General features: G+C 40.5%; 2 protein-coding genes across 5 annotated transcripts in view; one reads left to right on the top strand and one right to left on the bottom strand.

Annotated features, from left to right (window-relative positions):
• The first annotated feature begins 22 nt into the window (after positions 1-22).
• On the top strand, positions 23-6,417 carry LOC136433770 (uncharacterized). 2 transcript variants are annotated; one of them, XM_066426266.1, is made up of 7 exons: positions 23-348; positions 532-653; positions 973-1,630; positions 2,054-2,144; positions 2,599-2,763; positions 4,594-4,707; positions 5,091-6,417. In XM_066426266.1, exons 3-7 carry the CDS (start codon positions 1,046-1,048, stop codon positions 5,237-5,239), a joined length of 1,104 nt encoding a protein of 367 aa, XP_066282363.1. In that variant the 5' UTR covers positions 23-348; positions 532-653; positions 973-1,045; the 3' UTR covers positions 5,240-6,417. The 2 variants fall into 2 exon arrangements, with proteins under 2 accessions (XP_066282363.1, XP_066282362.1); XM_066426265.1 differs by lacking the exon at positions 532-653.
• Positions 6,234-17,581, bottom strand: part of LOC136433765 (inositol-trisphosphate 3-kinase B-like) — a 23,105-nt gene continuing 11,757 nt past the window's right edge. For 2 of the 3 annotated variants that reach the window (XM_066426255.1, XM_066426256.1), the window contains 7 exons: positions 15,125-15,227; positions 14,149-14,289; positions 12,885-12,957; positions 11,965-12,169; positions 11,297-11,398; positions 9,768-9,839; positions 6,234-8,583 (listed from right to left, as the gene is read on the bottom strand). In XM_066426255.1, coding sequence (XP_066282352.1) covers positions 8,350-8,583; positions 9,768-9,839; positions 11,297-11,398; positions 11,965-12,169; positions 12,885-12,957; positions 14,149-14,289; positions 15,125-15,227 — 930 coding nt within the window. In that variant the 3' untranslated portion in view covers positions 6,234-8,349. Of the gene's footprint in view, positions 8,584-9,767; positions 9,840-11,296; positions 11,399-11,964; positions 12,170-12,884; positions 12,958-14,148; positions 14,290-15,124; positions 15,228-15,677; positions 15,865-17,581 lie in introns of those variants that run through there. The other variant, XM_066426257.1, reaches the window with a different exon arrangement.

Here is a 17,581-nt window from a genome sequence, read left to right as displayed (position 1 = left end):
TAATCGATGCCACGGAAGTACCATTAAATTAAAAGGTTTTGAAACATTAAAGAAATTGTTGAAATGTTCTATAATTGTAAGAAAATGCATTAGGTTTCGCAACAAGCTAGCAGAAGTAAACAGCACACGGAGACTAATAATAGCAAATGAATCAGCCGGACCATCCCCAACTTGAGTCAACCAATCAGCACGCGTTTTAGGATGACGTAGTACCATCTGTTTGGCGCGTAATAAAACACGAAAGTTGTTGGTCGAGTGGACGTGAGTGGCTATACGCCCCCCAAAACGGGACAAGTACATAGCAAGGACAGCAAAGGAAGCGAAACACAGCAAAGGAAGCGTCTTGATGTAAGTACACCATAAATGCTGACAGGGATAGATTAAATACTCGGTTGAATATACTTGGCGGTGACAGAATAATTTACACAATGTGTAACACATCCAACATACCAAATCATGGCAATGTCCTTGAACACACCAAGTGTTCTATCCTTACTTACTTAAATATTAACTGTAGCGTTGCGGTTTCAGTGACTATAAAACGGCAACCATCTTTGAGAATGCTACATTTCGACCTACTGCTTTATTCCCTTGAATCCCTTGCTTTTGTATGTCAACTTGCAAGAGATCCACTTGATTTCTACACAGTACAGGTAAGGTGTTTTACTACTTTTTATAGAAAGATAAAGCACTAATTGCATAGTGACTGTACAGAGGTAATTTACGTAGATGAGACTCACTGAACTACTAATGCACAAAGATAAATTAACCCTGAATATGTGATCTGGCTTTACATTAAACCTTACTGACTAGCAATGTTACATTTGTACATGTTTCACTTTCACTTCATGTTTTATGGTTGAATCACCTGTACATTGTGTTTGTTTCTTCCTTTGTTTCTTTGTTTGTATTTCTTTGTATTTGAGACATTAATCCCTGCCAAGATAGTAACATTGATCTATTCAATCATAGCTCGGAGGCCCGCCTATGTCTAAGATGTAGTGTGGCAGATCAGAAGAGGAAGTAGACCCTCAGTGAAACTAAAATGGAGGTGCCTCTAGATGGGAGCCTGAAAGTGGTGGAGGACGGAAAGCTCCTGCCCTGCCAACAGAGTCCCCGCTGTGGCTGTATCGTTACTGACTGGAGTGAGGTGTGGTTGGGCTGCTACGATGTTCAGGGAACCACCATTGCCATCTATAACTTTACCAAACAGGACTGGGACGAAGAGAATATGATTGTGAAACAAGATGCATACGTCCAGACCATGGTGTACTGTAACGGCTGCGTGGTGATCAGTTTTAGAGGACAGACATGTGACATGCTGAATGTGTTTGATGCTGCAACACACCGACAGCTGGAGGAATACACAATGCCCAGTCTGGTACAGAACATTGCCTGCTCTTCATCCCACCTGTATTTCGGTCTCGCCAGTGGGACCATCAAGTGCTGTCTACACACAGAACTGCTACACAGACCTGCCATCCACTGGACCTCTTGTAAAAATGGCCCCTTGCCTGTCAAGGCTATGGTGTGTGTAAAAGACAACCTATGGGTGGCAGCAGGTTCTAAGATACTGGTGTACACGACTGCTGAGTGGACGTGTAAAAAGGAGATCCTGGCAGATACAGAGGTTGGCTTTCACTAACTCTTAAGCCTGGTTGGGAAATGTTGTATCTTCTGAAATACTGCTCTGACTTTTTTTTCTTCATTTTTGTAGATTGAGACAGAAGTAGTAAATGTAGACCAAAGTCCAATGGCAAATGTTAGAGCTGCCAATACTACTAGTGGTAGTATTTTTGCCCTAGTGGACTTTGAGAGAATATTTCTATAGTGTTAACATTACCTGACCTTGTGTGTATTTCACCAGGCTATCTATGTGAATAAATGTTCTTAGCATTAAATGTCAGATGGTAGGAGTTCCCAATGTGCCTTTCATGTCACTTTTGATGCTTTGCAACATTTGCTGTTAGATTTCTAAATGTGCCTTTTTTAATGCAATACTACTGTAAGTTGGGGATTGTTTATTGACTTTGTAAACCTCTTCAAACTGCAGAATGAGCTAAATGAGGTGTTCCTGATGGACAGCTGTGATGATGAGGACAAGGTCTGGACTGTTTGCACCATGAGTGGCGGCATTGTCACAGGTAACACATCTGAGACAAGATCATAAAATTTTTATGAAATTTGGATATAATTTTTAGCTCCACTTTGTTTTCCTAGATTAGAAAGTCTCAGAAATCAAAGGACCTGAATTGATGCATTAAAAGGAGAAGCAATAAAGTCTCATGTTCAGGAGAATCAATCAGGAGAAGCTAGACCGATGGGCAGTGTGGAAGAAAAGCACATCTGGCAGCCAGAAAAAAACAGGAAAAACAGAACTCAGTCAGATAACAGAATGAGACGTGGTAGAGACTGTCAATTTCAAATAGGACTGTTTGGCCATTGCCGATACTGTGGGGCTGATGTGAATTAGGGTTTACCATGGTTAATATTGACTGATGGAGGCCATGTTCAAACATACTTAAACTCATTTTACTTTCAATTGGTACAAGACCTAAATTTGAAACTACAAATCTCTGCTTCACACTATTTTTGCAGGATGGAAAGGTGTGTCCATGACTGTGGACAAAGAGACTAAATACGACTGTGGTGCACAGGTGAGAAGACTGTCGGACAGGTGCTCCTCTTCACCCTTCGACAAGATGCAGGATGAGACCATCACCTGTTTGACATCTTCGTGTGGCCAGGTCTGGGTCGGCACAGGTATGAAAGCCACTTCAGTGGAACTCGTAGTCAGGGGTGCTTAAGTATTCACAGAAATTTTATGGAATTTATAAGAGTTTTGGGGGTGTCCCTGTGGTGTAGTGGTCTACGCCTTTGCTACTCTGCCACATCTGGTTCAAATTACTTGGACCAGAAGGTCTGGGGTTCAAGCCCCACGTAGGGCACCCCTGGACAAGAGGCGCATTAAGTCATACCAAAGACTTTTTGAAAATGGTACATACTTATGAAACAGTATGGAAGTTAAACACACTACACTGCCAGTGGACTAGCCCCCTGCTGCAGTGATTGCACCACAGTGTGGCCCCAGGGCTATGAAACGGAGATGGGCACCGCCCTATACATCAATTATGGTGTGGGAGGATTTTAACTAACTTTTTAACTAACAATCCACTACCAAGTAACATACAAATTTTACGGAATACATACGATCCTTACTATTAGTATTACCATTCTTAGTATTAGTTGATTGTATACATTCCATAAAATCTTTGTTTCTTTTTAGTGGATGAATTTCGAAAAATTTGTATGAAATACTTAGCCACCCCTGTTAGGGTATCTTTTGGCTTCTTGTCAGTTGGATGGAATATAATGTATGATCAGCAGTGCCATCTAGCAGATCAGACAAGTATTGACAATCTATTTCAATGGTAAAGATCACGATAGCAAAATTAACTTTGCTACTGTGATTCACCTTGATTTTTGTCAGCTGCACACTGTAAGGCGCAGTTTACATTACGTTTTTCGCGTCAGCGGCGAAATTTCCCGCTGTCGGGAGGCCGCTGTCGCGACGTCTCTAGACACACCGCCCGGAAATCTGACAGACACCTGCAGTGCTTGCATTTCGCCATCTTGTAGAAAGTATCGGGCGTAAGCATAACAAAAGCAAGAAACAAAATTGTATGATTGTACAACGGTAGACGGCGTCTCCCCGCCCGTATTAAACTACAATGCAAAGCCTTGTTTTTGTGTAGATATTCCATGCTCATCACTCGTAAATGTGGGGAGGGGGGCACAAGTACGATAAATATATCCGCAGGGAAATGAATGCACGGCACAAAAGTCGCCGCGGATCCCGCGAATCTCTCTCTATATACGATATATATACCGGGGATCTAAGTAGACTTACAGTATGCTAATCAACGCGTGCTTTATGCTAATCGCCGAAACCCTGACTCCCGCTGACGCGAGCCCGACGTATTCTCTTTAGACGGAGTTTGAAGTTGACGGGGACTCCCGCTGTGCTGACGGGCGACGGCTTCGAAGCTGACGGGAGAAAATTTGTTGACAGCGGGACTACGTCGACGGGAATTGTCTTTACACGGAGTTCCCGCTGTCGCCAGTGGCGCTGACGCCAGTGGCGCTGACGGCAAAAGTATAATGTAAAGAGAGCCTAAGTTTCTTTTAATAACCATGGTGAACTAACAAACATAGAAATTACTTATCCCTTAACAACAAGTTGTAACAGTGGCAGACAGGCTGTGGAGTTTCAGTACTACTACTTCTGACAGGAGTTTCAGTTGTGTGAAGCTGGTATGAATTCAAATCAGTAGTTTAGACTTTTCTATGTTTTAAAGAGGCTTCTCTACATGGAGCCTCTCTGTAACTGTGATTAGACACACACACTATAAAAAAAACAGGACCCCAAACCAGCACAACCTACATACATGTAGTGGAGACTTAATTGTCTGGAGGCAAGGATGCCAGAGGCAGAGGTGGAAGCTCAACAAATATATATAAATATTACTGATATACCAGCCTGACAGTCAACAAGGAATGCTGAAATATTGTGCATATTTCTGTTCTGCACAGGCATCGGTGTTGTCTTAGTGTGGAACACCGCCTCTCACCAGTTGTGTGGGTTCTTCAGTCCGTTTGAGAACTACGTTCGCTGCCTCTTGTCATTCAACAGCGTACAGAATTCAGGTGGGAAGCATGTTCCGCTGATGCATACAAGCCCAGATTAATTGGTCTTGCATTGTTCAAGCTTTGCGTCATCAGTAAGGTATTTGGTGATACATAAAGCAAATGCCAACTTTTAGCAAATGTATGTCAGCGTGCAGCAGTGGAAGTCCCAGGTGACGATAGGACCTGATTTTTCTGCATTAGCATGTTTATGATCTACAGATTTTGTATCAACAACTTCTAGATGCATCTGTTCTTATGCATCTTTAAAAAAAAAAAACTACTCAGTGTAGGCACTTTGTTTCAAACATTCCTCAGCCAAAACATTGAAGACACAATCTTATTTAGAGTTCATTCGTCATTTCACTCTTACTCACATCTTGCCATGTTTATTATTTCTCCAGCATCTTACAACCACCTGACTCCACATCCCAAATCCATCTTGGTGGTGGGTGCAGGGAAGAAGAAGGGATCAACGAGTGAGAGTCAAACTCCACAGACAGGAGCAGGAGTCAGCACATCACCTTCAATCATAGCAGTTTGGAAAGCTTGAAGAAAAGTAGACTTTTGCTCACATAAAACTTTTTCTCCAAGCTACTTAAAGTTGCAGACTTCATTTTAAAGCAGGAGGGGAAAGAAGGCGTAAGTGGTGTTTTAAGTCTGTGGTTGAAATAACCATAGTAATACAATGCCATACAGGGCAGACTGTTAGCAGACTGATGAGTTCACGCTGAGAGCTAACTGCCAAAAAAATGTGACCATAAAACCATCACAACTATTTCATGCATGAATGACAGCAGGTCTAGAATCTGAAGTCTTGCCTGACTTACTGTAACCATAGCTAGGCTGTTAGGCTTCACGAGGCTTCAGTCACGTACGCCACTGTTGTTGTCAAGAACATGTCTACGTCACCTAGATGTTTCACTTCTCAAGCTAACTGCAGAGGACTTGGCACCATTTTCCTAATGAAGACATATCTTAGATATCGATCTTAAGAGAGAAAGATTTGGTATGCTATCAAGAAGGTCTGGTGGCAGCTGGCTGACAAATGGGTAAAGTGTCTGACTTAAGATGAGCTCCTGCCACCACCACCTTCTTGGTATGCCTTGTGACCTGAGGTTAGACCACTTGTTATGCTTGGCCTTTGATACGAGTGTTGCAGAAGCACAGATTCAAACAAGAAAGTGGACTGAAGTTCATTTATTTCAAGTTGCTGTATGTATTACTAGTATGTGTACAGCGTAATTATTATTTGTCATTTTGATATAGACAAATATCATATGTGCCATGATGGATTGATAACCTCTATCTACCTCAATGTAGATTTGATGTAAATGTGTTGCTATGGTTCTCCCTGGACTGCTTTTGTTCAAAAGATGGTAAATATATGATCAAACTTGACAGGGTCATAAAAAAAGACTCATAATCATGTTTATGTATAACATAAATATGCACGGTATATTGAAATTCTCAAGTCCACATTTAACTACGCAGCTCACTGGAATTAAAATAATAGATTTGTCATAAATAATGGAGACAAACAGCCGTTTTACACCTGAAGTTTTAATACTCCTTGTAATATGGATAGTGCCATACATGATGCTTAATATGTACATATGGGAAATGAAATGGAATGCTAGATTGAGGCACTGCCCACAGGAAATACAACTAGGAACAAAACGCACAAAATAATAAAGAGGAATGTGCAAAATAAACAGTACATGACATGTATCTACTGAAGAAGAAATCATAAGGATAACAGCAGCAGTATATGGAACGCAGGTGTATAATTATGATTCATAAGCCTTTAATTGCACATCTGTCTTTACTTGTGGAAAATGTTTTAGGAACTTTGTACGAAGGGGACTGTATTAGGTACCTGATAATTGTAGACTAATGGAGAAATGGCCTAATGTTTAACAACCTTTAGTAATGACGTTATAAAGATTTTATACCCTTTTTCTGTACAATGGAGATTGTTAACTTAAGCTCTTGACAACTAAAAGTTTGAAAGAAAGGTCATCTGTGACAGTAATAGACATTATAAAGATTTTATACACTCTTTCCGAACACAAATAAAGTAAAGCGCTTCACAACAACCAAGGAGGTTTGATTAAACCTCCTTGCAACAACCTTTCAATCAATTCAGAGGAATGATCAGAAGCTTGTTTCTAAGTACTTTACTTTGTGTTCGGAAAGAGCATATAAAATCCAATGTCAATTACTGTCACAGGTGAACTTTCTTTGGAACTTAACTTGTGGTATAAATGTGCCTAAGGTACCAATCCCCACTAATCCACCCAGCCTTAGATGTTACATTTGCCAATTTCCTTCCAGCCTTGCTGGCATTTAGAGCAGGTGCTTCCATTAAAAGCTAATGGGAGATGAATCAACTCATAGTATCCTGTCACTCTGCAGATTACAAGATGCTTGCTCTTAATAGCAAGACAACAAAGGCTTTCATGACTGAGAGAGGGAGAAAAGGTACACAGCTTTAAAAAAAATCAGATCTAAAGACAGCTGGCAGAAACTGAAGACACTCATTACAAGTGCACAGGCGTGGAGTTATTGCAAAGCATTTCTAGTCTCAGTTTTTCAACTTACAGAGCTTATGGCTTCGATAACATGGCCTACTATCACCATGTTGTACTCCTTTATATGAGAAATGTAACTCGAACTGACTTACGAAAATGCTACTGAATACAACACTATTGTCATGTTTTTACACTTTTTACAGTACCGGGTAAGATGATTCTAGACAGTTTTATATTAACAAAAGCACAACCAAGTTACAAGTTAACCCTACAAAAACCATCGACATCACTATCATCAAAAAAACATATGGTGGTGGTTTAAGTAGATGCCATGTCATTTCTTCCTTTCTGGATTCAATACCGGCAGTAGTCTACAATTTTCCTTGGGTAAATTTTCGAGCCTAGAATATCATAATGCATTTATAATGTATAATAATTGCCCCTTGCATTTTCCAGAGCGATAATCAAGATATATATATTAACATATTAAAGGCTATCAGTAATCAGCGAAAGATACATTTATGTACAGATACAGAATGAAACTCATATTTACTTATCATTACCTTTGTAAAGCTGACAGTTAATCTAACGTCCAGGTAATACAGGGCTATCAAATCCCAGTAAATTATTTCCACACATCTGGCAGAGAACCTCGAATGAAAGGGGGAAAGTTAGCCAGCAAAGGAGCCAGCTCCCTATGCTTCAACTATACACACACTAGGATAGCCGCAGCCAGGAACATGAAAGTACAATGCATCAGGTGGGTTATCATTTAGAGTCATAGCAGTAGTCCAGGTAACTGAAATATTTCAATATCATCCCCACTTCCTGACAATTACCCCCTTCTGCAACGGCAGATACCCAAGGAAATAGTTAAGTATTGGCAGTTCAAGATTCTTCCATTTATACGAATGTGGTCACACCATTTTGTCTGTATAATAGCAACCTGTAGAAAAAGCTGTAAAAATACCCAATGGATGCAAAACTCCTGCTGAAAACTGTCCATCAGCAAGTTGTAGCAATTCACTGTACATGTAGCCCTCTGTCACAAACATGTCCTTTCCATTGTGCACATGAGGCTGTCTCTGGCTATGGTAGAATCCCTGTGAAAGTAACCGTCCTCTGCTTGCTAGAACTCTTCTGTGAGATCTTGATCGTCACATTCTGCCAGAGTGTTGAACACAGCTATCATGTTGTCCAGTCCGTACAGGTACCCGTCCTCCCTGTTCCCCTCCTTCCACGGGAGCCGGTGGTCCAGCATCTGTCCCTCGGGTAACGACATCGTCTTCCCAAAATCTATCAGAGACACCCCCACGTGGCTCCCTTCCTTGTCGTGGACAAACAACAGCGAGCTGCCGATTATCTGAAACAACAGCAAATCATTCGTGAATAATGAAAGTTTTAAGTTCTTGCCCGTAGGCTAATTGCAAGTACATGTAACACGGAAGGACAGACAGACAATGGGTAACAACATAGCATGTGTCTAAATACTGACACTAAATTCTAACTTAATTGGGTTCTACTTCTTTTTCCAAGACAGTGGAAGACGAATGATCTGTAATGTGTGGGTTTGTCCATTTTTGTCTGTAAACATGGAGAAATTAGGATGGAATTAAACGGCTCCTTTCTTTCGTGATCGTATAAGGGGCAATTTGAAATAAAATGTATTTCTTCTTCCACCGTGTTTGACATGCAGTATTTTAAAATTCTTTTGTCAGGTTGGATAACGACTAGATAACAACTGCCCTGAGGAAGGTGACAGACGGTCACTGAAATGTCTTGGTTGTGAATAAACAACCTTGTTATCTAACAGCAAATCATTGTTTGGTTTATCAAACTGCATACAATTTTTTCTTCAAATTTCCCAATCCAAATAAACATTTTGATGTTCAAAGTTTGGTCCGACCAGTAGGTGAGATGTAAGTGCCGCAAAGGTAGTGGTATATCTCAACTAGCCCCGACCTTCACCGAAGTAAAATATTCCCCAGTTTCAATACCTTCCACCTGGGTCCAAAAGGTTTGTTTTTATGCCTGTTATTTCAAAGCCCTACAAAACTGCAGTATTGATTTAATATTTTATCACCAGGTAGTGGTGGACTTTGAGGCTCTGCCCAGTTTTACGACATTCTTTGTTTGTTCACTTTTTGTCACTCCTCTTGATAATCATCTTATTATTTACCACCTGAATGGACGGCTCAACAGTTCACTTTCTTTCTTTCTTGTTACAATCTTGTCGTTGTCCTCAATTTTGATAGGAAGGATCTTATACAACACTACCTGCCACAACTCTCACATATTTAAATGTAACATGTTAGTGTTACAGCCCCAGGCATCGCACAAAGCTATGACCCATGTCAGCCCATAACAGCAATAAAAGGTTGTGCATAAAGTTGTGTCAATAGCAGCTTGTCAGCTACAAATCATCTCTTGACAAAACTGTGGTATCAAAGTACAATTTGCATTGCAACTGCAAAAACGATCACCTCGTATGTTCTGTTTGTATGTTTAGAATCCCAACTAAAAGGGGAAGGTGCAGCAAACTCTTACCTCATGTGTTTGGAAGAATGTAGAATTCTCCAGCGTTGCTCTCAGTGCCATCAACTTCTGGACATACTTTTTCTGTGAGGTACAAATATGGGGGTGACCACATTAGACTACACATATCTTCCAAGTTGGTGCAATATTCTCAATACAATAATCAGTAAATATACCACACACAAAAAGACGGAAGACTATAGTTTCTCCATAAAATGTTTTTCTCCCTATAAACAATGGGCTAAACATGAGCTTTGCAACTCAAATGCAGAAGACATGCAGATCTTATCCATTTTTGAATTTATCATTTTTGTCATAAGACAAACTATCAGATGACGGAAAAGGATTTGTTGTATGCACAAATGATCCACCCAACAATAGATTGCCCTGTTTATGATACAAAGAGACTTTATCCTCCTTTGTGGGCAAATTGTGGCAATATCCTTTAATTCCTGGTCAATATGTTTATGTGTTTGTTTCTATTTTGTTTTCAAGGACCTGTGCAGATATTAGCTTAATGGGGAAGTGTTTGTTTGTCCAAGTAATCTGTATCTGTATCTATATAGTCAGCATAACTGCCATTTGGCGTAACAGGCCAGCTTTGCAGGCACACATTGCGACAGCAGCTGGTTATATCACACTGAATGACCTGTCACATCTAACCTATGAAAATAAGTTACTTTCCATGATCGTAAAATACTTAAATGGAAGGAAATTCTCCTGATCTCCAATCAGATCTTTGGGGGCAAAATCATAACAGTCTGATCCAGGGCTGTCTCCGGCTTTAAATTTTTGTCCACCCACTCATTGTTTGGCCAAACATCTGCTTGGACATTAAAATTCTCCCAGCATGAGCAGGGCTCGAAATTCATTTTTAGAAATAGGTGCACTGGTGCACCCAACTAAAAAGAATTAGGTGCACAGAAAGAATTTTGGGTGCACCACATAAAATGAATTGAATGTCAGCTTAACATAATATCATAATTTAAAAGTTTAACACTACTGCCTCAATCTGTAATTCTATAGCTTAAACTTCAATATTTCAAACGAGTAATAGTAATACATCAAATAGAATACAACAAAAGGTTTTAATGCTTTTTCTGATACTTACATTTTAAGAGTATTTTTTGAAAACTTGTGTACAATTGTACCTTTACCCAATAGCCTACTGTGCACCCACAGTCAAAAATTAGGCGCACAGTTCCAATTTTGGGTGCACACAGGTGCACATGCACCCACTACGTATTTCGAGCCCTGATGAGCCAACTGCCTTACATCTAAAAACATCTAGAACTACTCTAACATGTCAGAATGCCCAGCTTAATCTTACACAGGTGAGATGAATATCATGTCTGAAATCATCTGCTTGCACGATGTAAAAGTATGATTTCAAAAGACAACAAAACGTAAAAAGATTCCTTCTTTATGTCTTTATGTATCTAATTCATTGAGGGACCTGTCAAATGTTCAATTGCTCAGCGCTCTAGTGGAAAGGTGGATCATAGCTATTTTTGAATCAAGACAAAGTCAAGTCATGTTACCTGTAATGACTGGTTACCATCGGTGAAAAACTTGAAGGCCTCTGCCACTTGGTCTTTTGTTTTGGTCATCTTGTAATCTCTGCTCGACTGACCATCTGACTTCTGTGAATGATGACAACAACAATCATGAGACGCGTAAAATCTTAAGTGCTACATCGGGCAGTGCTCTTGATCTTCCTTTTTTTATTGGACAAGGCATCTAGATAATATTGTCCAGTCATGGTAAGCAAATACATGTACTTGCATCTCAGATTGCCCGGGGAGTAAAGTCATTCTCAAATCTAAATCTTAGCCATAGGTGACCCAATGTGTTCTTAACCAGTTGTGACTTTTAAAATAATTCTGTACAAAAATCCAGATTCCTGAATGACCACATTAACAGTTCATCTTCCTTTTCTCTTCAGTCTAACCTGGAATCCAGTCTAAATCGTCATTAGGCCGGGCACTCTACAGGGAATCAGGCGCTTTCCCCGCCGAGCTATCTTTACCACCCGGTGACACCGGCCTAACGACGATTCAGACTGGATCCCAGGTTATCTTCAATCAAACTCAAAGCGTAATGCTTGAGGTAAAGCATAATGCTTTTTCAATAGCTGATAGGGTAATGCAGTTTGCTACAACTCGCTTTCGTAGTCAAGGCTCTACTATTATGAGGCATTGTTGCTAACCTTGATGCCTTCTATCCTGAAGCCCTGTGTAGACGTGGAGCTGATGCTCTCCCTCCACACCATGTAGCGAGGTTTGGTGACGGCCTTGGCTGCGTTCTCCTCCTTCGTCGGTTCCGTGGGGTCGATCTCGATCATCTTCTGGTACATGTCCTTTCTCAGCTTGGGGTTGCTTCTGGCCTTGACTAGTTCATCTTCTAGGTACGTCCTGACGGCAAAGGGAAAATATTAAGTATGGTTAATAAAATAAGGGGGGATGTTCCTATAGCTAAACTGGTAGCAGCCTTACAGTTGATCTACTGGTTCCAATTAGTTGGTAACTGGGAGACCCCTGCGTCAGGACATCTTGGGGCTGCATGCGTCTTGCGAAAGGGGTGTAAAATAAAATTTGAGTACAATGTTAGCGGAGGTGCCCCAAGCATGTCAAACGGGAAGGCTAGCAACCCCTCATATACCCTGCTACTAAAACAGAAAGGAAACTTGCTACCCTATGTACCACTAGGCACTACAAGGGTCTGAAATAACAAATTAAATAAGGCCTTGTCATAATCATGAAGCCATACTGCTGAAATTAATCAACAGTATATTGAGTGAGCGCAATCCTTTCATCTTCTAATTCATCCTGTCCTGTCATCTTGCGATTCATATCATATCTGGGTGTGAACAATAGTTGTACAGTAGATATATAAAGAAGATCTACACAGCAAGGATCCATTCATTGGAGAATATGCAGTAGATGTATGTTTACAATTATTAGCAGGGCCATGGTTGAGGTCACACAGGTAGATTATGTATCGATTTGTTCATATTTTGGCTACAAAGGGAACAGTACAGACAGTACAGTATCTGTATCTATATAGCCGGTATAACCGCCATTCAGGGTAACACATCGTAGAGACAGCACAGTAAACTAGTAGGCATACCTGACTCCCATCTTACAGTCCATGACAGCAGGTGTGTCAAAGTCTCCCAGAAGGTCTTCCATCTCCATGAATTCTGAGCATGTGAATCAAGGAACTCACGACAAGATCAATGCGATAAGATAAGACTGATGGTGTTATTCGGAACCCTCATAATGATAAAAGCTCATTTCATAACATTCCATGTGATGAATTGTGTATCATAAAGGCTCATAAAAAGAAATTGCAAGAAAAATTTCAAGACTTGGGTGATCATTAACTCCATATCCAGTCATCCTACAACTTGAGTACAACACTTGTGTCCAATCCTACCAAGTTTATCTGGTGTAAGATGCAGAAATAAAAATTTTCTTTTTCAATTAAAGGACATTTTCAAACATTCAAAAACAGCACATTTTGCAAGAAGCTAACACTAGCAACAGTGAAAGAAGTGCAATCTAAACTTTTTGCAGATAGATCTAAGTCTTGCTCCTTCACTCATTTTAGAGTTGTTCTCATTAAAATGTACAAATTGCTGTGGCCAGCCTTTACGATTTGATATGAGCCAAATTACGGGCACCATCGATACTTTCTTCATTTTCCCACAACGCCTACTAGTATTATGTTTCACGAAAAATGCACCACAACATTACTTATGGGTTTTGGCCTAAAAAGCCCTAAAAAACAGCTGTTGCCTGAGGAGACATGCAAAATGTAAAAGGCAGCCGAGATCGTAACAATTCAGTTCAGAGAATGACCGGTTCACTGGTGAATCCAGCTACCAAGGCCTTCCGACAAATCAAGTATCGACAAATCCGCATATAAGGTGCCAAACTATCTTTTTAAGACGACTTCGTCATAAAAACACCCATGAATATCAAATCGTCAAGACTAGCCACAGCAATTTGTACATTTAAATGAGAGACAGGGCAGTTCCAATGTTCCAAAAGCACTATCCAGATTACCTTCTGTTGCAGTTGGAATGCACATTGAAGGCAAGAATGTCTTCCTTGTTCTGATATGTTTAGCTTGTATGTCCTTGGTCACACATGTCATAGAACAACAAATGTGGCTAGGCAGCAAGGTCAATTCAACATTCGTCATATGTATCTACCATCAAAGAGCTATTTTCTATCACTTTCTCAGTTATCAAAACAAATATCTTAGTTATCAAAACATCAAGACTTCATACTTTTCATATAACAAAAATTTGATTACAGCAATCCCAGCAGTATAACATAATACAGAACACTGAATGGAGCAACCCAGTTGCATCTGGAAAGGATACTTTCCCCCTCCCTCTCCACATCTCCCTTGTATTCTGGGACGTAAGATCGCAGGAGGTCTCCCATCAGCTTCTTCAGACACTTGGCCTCTCGATTGCAGTGTTTCTTCAAGATGGTTCCTCCCTCTCCAGCCTTGAAGTTGCCTGTAAGAAACATCATGATTATCAGTACCATTTTGTCTCAACAACCTGTTACTTAAAAACATTGCATCTTGCGCTGAATACATTTTCAGACCCCCTTATCTAAACCTCTAGGTGTAAAAGAACCCAACATGCTTATCGAGAAGATAAGGGTTACCTGGTGTGCTTGGCTGAAAATGCAAGACAGGGTAAGGCTTCATTGCACTACTAGCTATCGAAAAGAGTTACACTTTGCCTCAGTCTGAATGCCTACCTCCTTTTTTTACAAACACGCACAAAATCATGAGGTTCTAATGCCTCCACACAACATTTTTATCTCCACATGTTCAAAAGTCTTTAAGATGCTCGAAATGGTAGTGACTATCAGCAGTTGAGTGGCATGTTTTCTACCACAAGACTGGCACAAGGTCTTGCTCAGTCATTCTTATCTGAGAGAATTTACAGCTGAGGTGACCATATCTCAACTTTATCCGCCTACATAGGTCAATTTCTTTGTACTTCATTCCAAAAGTTAGCCTGGACGCCAGACCCCCAATCTCGAAAAAACCACACGTAAGATGTTAAAGAAATTGGGGATCTGGCATCCAGGCTATCCAAATTTAAGTGAGACCAAATCATACATACATGACTATATTGTAACTCATACACTGTTTCAAAATTTTATCCAGCTGCTTGAGTAACTTACTATTTTGGGCGCATCTTATTACCTGGACGTCTAACCTTCATCAACGTATCATACACTGTTGTTGATAATATTTTCTAGTTCTAATTGTTGGATAGTGTGGCCTTACATTGTGCCATGTACGATTGTGGAGCAATAAAGTTCACTCCTTCTCACCTGCATGTCCTGCCAGCTGCACCCAGGGGTACTTCTTCTTGAAGCACTGGAGGAACGGCGACCAGTGGACCATGTTGCGAATCTTTCTCCATTGTTGTAGCGACTGTGGGGGAACAAATAAAAGTGGTAAAAATTAGAATTACAAGCAGATTAAGCACAAATGTTTCACACATTTCACAATGATACACCCTGGTTTCGTGAAACCAAGTTGAAAGTGACCGACTTTCAATGGGCTGTTGCTCGCATAGTACCTGTACATAGGCATTTTGAAGATTTTGCAGATATTCCGATAAGAACCATCTTCAACTATTGGTACCAATATAAGAGTGTTCTTTGTCTGATGAATCTCTGATTAAAAGACTGAAATTTGGCTAAATTAAAGCGGTTCCGGGGAGAGAAAAACATTGAGTCGTGCGGCACCCCTACTTTCACCATCCATCTCCAAACATCTCCACACAAAGCCAAGAGTAAACCCAGTTGCTAAGCAAAGTCAAACACAATACTGGAAAATCTAGCGTACACAAGTAACAGCAGAAACGGCAAGAATCTCTACCTGCTTGTCCTGATATCTACACTGCAAGGCAGTGAACATCTTTTGAACCATTGGGAGCATTCTTTGCTTCCACGGCTTTACTGGAAATCTTCTGGCTACACCGACAGGATCTGAACCAACGGTCACCATCACAGGGGCATGTGTTCAGACTTCAGAGGAACTGCCTGTACCACTGATGTCACAGCAGCCAAGGAAGTACGTAACCAGACCCATAGAAACCAGGCAGGAAATCCTTGGAGGGTGGAGAACGTGACCAAGGGGAGGTACTGGGGTGACTTATGAACATGACCTGCCAGCTAACCTACCCCATTACTCATCACTGAACATGAGACAGTTACAATTGAAGGGAAATCGAAAAGTGAGTGGGCACATTATTGGTAACTTGACTCATATAAAACAAGAATAGATTTAAGTGGTCTGACATCCCTCTCCAATATGTGAAGTGTTCACTTCCAAGTGACATTCCTACACGTCGGCTGACCCTGTGTATTTCCTCGGTTCTATATATAGCAAGCTCCCCTGGATGGGGTGAATCATACACCCTACATATATCTTATCCCACATTATCACACATTCACAATCACAGTGACTTGTGAACAGCACAATACTAATCACACAACATCCTGGTACAGGTAGAAGAGGATCATGTATTTCCTAGCAGACAACCCTGGGTATAGCTGACACATTCAACTGTGAGTTCTCAATCTACAGTTTGGACACTAGAAGAAGCAAGGAGGTTTATCCTGATTAAACCTCCTTGGAAGAAGCAAGCAATTTGAAAGAAGCAAACACATGATAATTATGCATAATTCTAATGTTATTCAAGAAACATGCAGATGGGATCTGGTGGGAAAATACCTCAATTTACCAGGAAAAGAAGACAACAGACCAATAGGTAATGATGATAAATTAAATAATGTAATAGTCCAGAGATGTACACACGTAAGTACGATTTTGCACCTCTAGGTCTGATGCCAACTGCATCCAGAAAATTTTCAATGAATCAATTTTCATCAGGTCAGGTACATCGTGCCAACAAAAAATTATTTAACTGCAAAAACGCATTTCTAATTTTACGCCAAAGACCAGGGCATCAAACTGAAGAATTACCTACGATTGCAATACTTAGTAAATTGAAGAATACTGAATTTTCTGCATTTTTATCTGGAGGTGAATAGGCAAGATGCTTTAAATCCTTCAACACTCAATCTTGTTGCACTACATCTATATCATTTGTATCTATATTCTGTATAGCCAGTATAACTGCCATTCAGCATAACATACCAGCTTAGTAGGCACACCGCATGGCAGCAGCTGGTAACTTATATTACACTGACTGCGCCGACTGTGTTGTCATGTGCTGTATATTGACTTTACCTCCTAACTAACATGCATGCTTCAAGTTCAATGTTGAAGCTGTAATCTCAACAGTCAGTGCTACTATTTCACATGTAGGATCTAGTGACAGAATGTGACTTGCCACCTTGGCGAACACACTGGTCTTGTTGAGATAGTCATCGAGCATTGATTTACACACATTTCACTGTTGCAAGGTCCTTTTACACCTCCTTGTAGTTTTTATCATCACATACAGACCTAATACACACTATTTCTGACTTATTTATCAATCAGGGTCGTCGAAGGCCAGGGATTATGGCTTATTTTTGGGGGGCATTTACGTCATTGCAGTATAGATAACTGTCAAAGACAGATGTCAAAACATCCTGGAAGCGTGAGTCTAGGGGGGGCTTTTATCAACACTAAACTTGGCATTAGCCTATGTTTAGTACGTTATCTATTGACACTGTGTTCTAAACAACAGATACAGCGAACACTGACGTTTGTGTGACGGCATAAACGTCAGTGTTCCATCGCCATAACAACCCTGTTACAGAAATAGCGGC

This window comes from Branchiostoma lanceolatum, chromosome 4, assembly GCF_035083965.1.
Source record: "Branchiostoma lanceolatum isolate klBraLanc5 chromosome 4, klBraLanc5.hap2, whole genome shotgun sequence".
NCBI classification, from domain to species: Eukaryota; Metazoa; Chordata; class Leptocardii; order Amphioxiformes; family Branchiostomatidae; genus Branchiostoma; species Branchiostoma lanceolatum.
This window is presented reverse-complemented; position numbering and strand designations above follow the sequence as displayed.

What these genes read in the sequence shown, in the direction of transcription:
- LOC136433770 (XM_066426265.1), top strand. Translation starts at nt 1,046, where the DNA reads ATGGAGGTGCCTCTAGATGGGAGCCTGAAAGTGGTGGAGGACGGAAAG. An exon ending in GAGTGGCGGCATTGTCACAG is followed by an intron (nt 2,145 to 2,598) that starts GTAACACATCTG and finishes CTATTTTTGCAG; the next exon opens with GATGGAAAGGTGTGTCCATG. An exon ending in CAACAGCGTACAGAATTCAG is followed by an intron (nt 4,708 to 5,090) that starts GTGGGAAGCATG and finishes TTATTTCTCCAG; the next exon opens with CATCTTACAACCACCTGACT.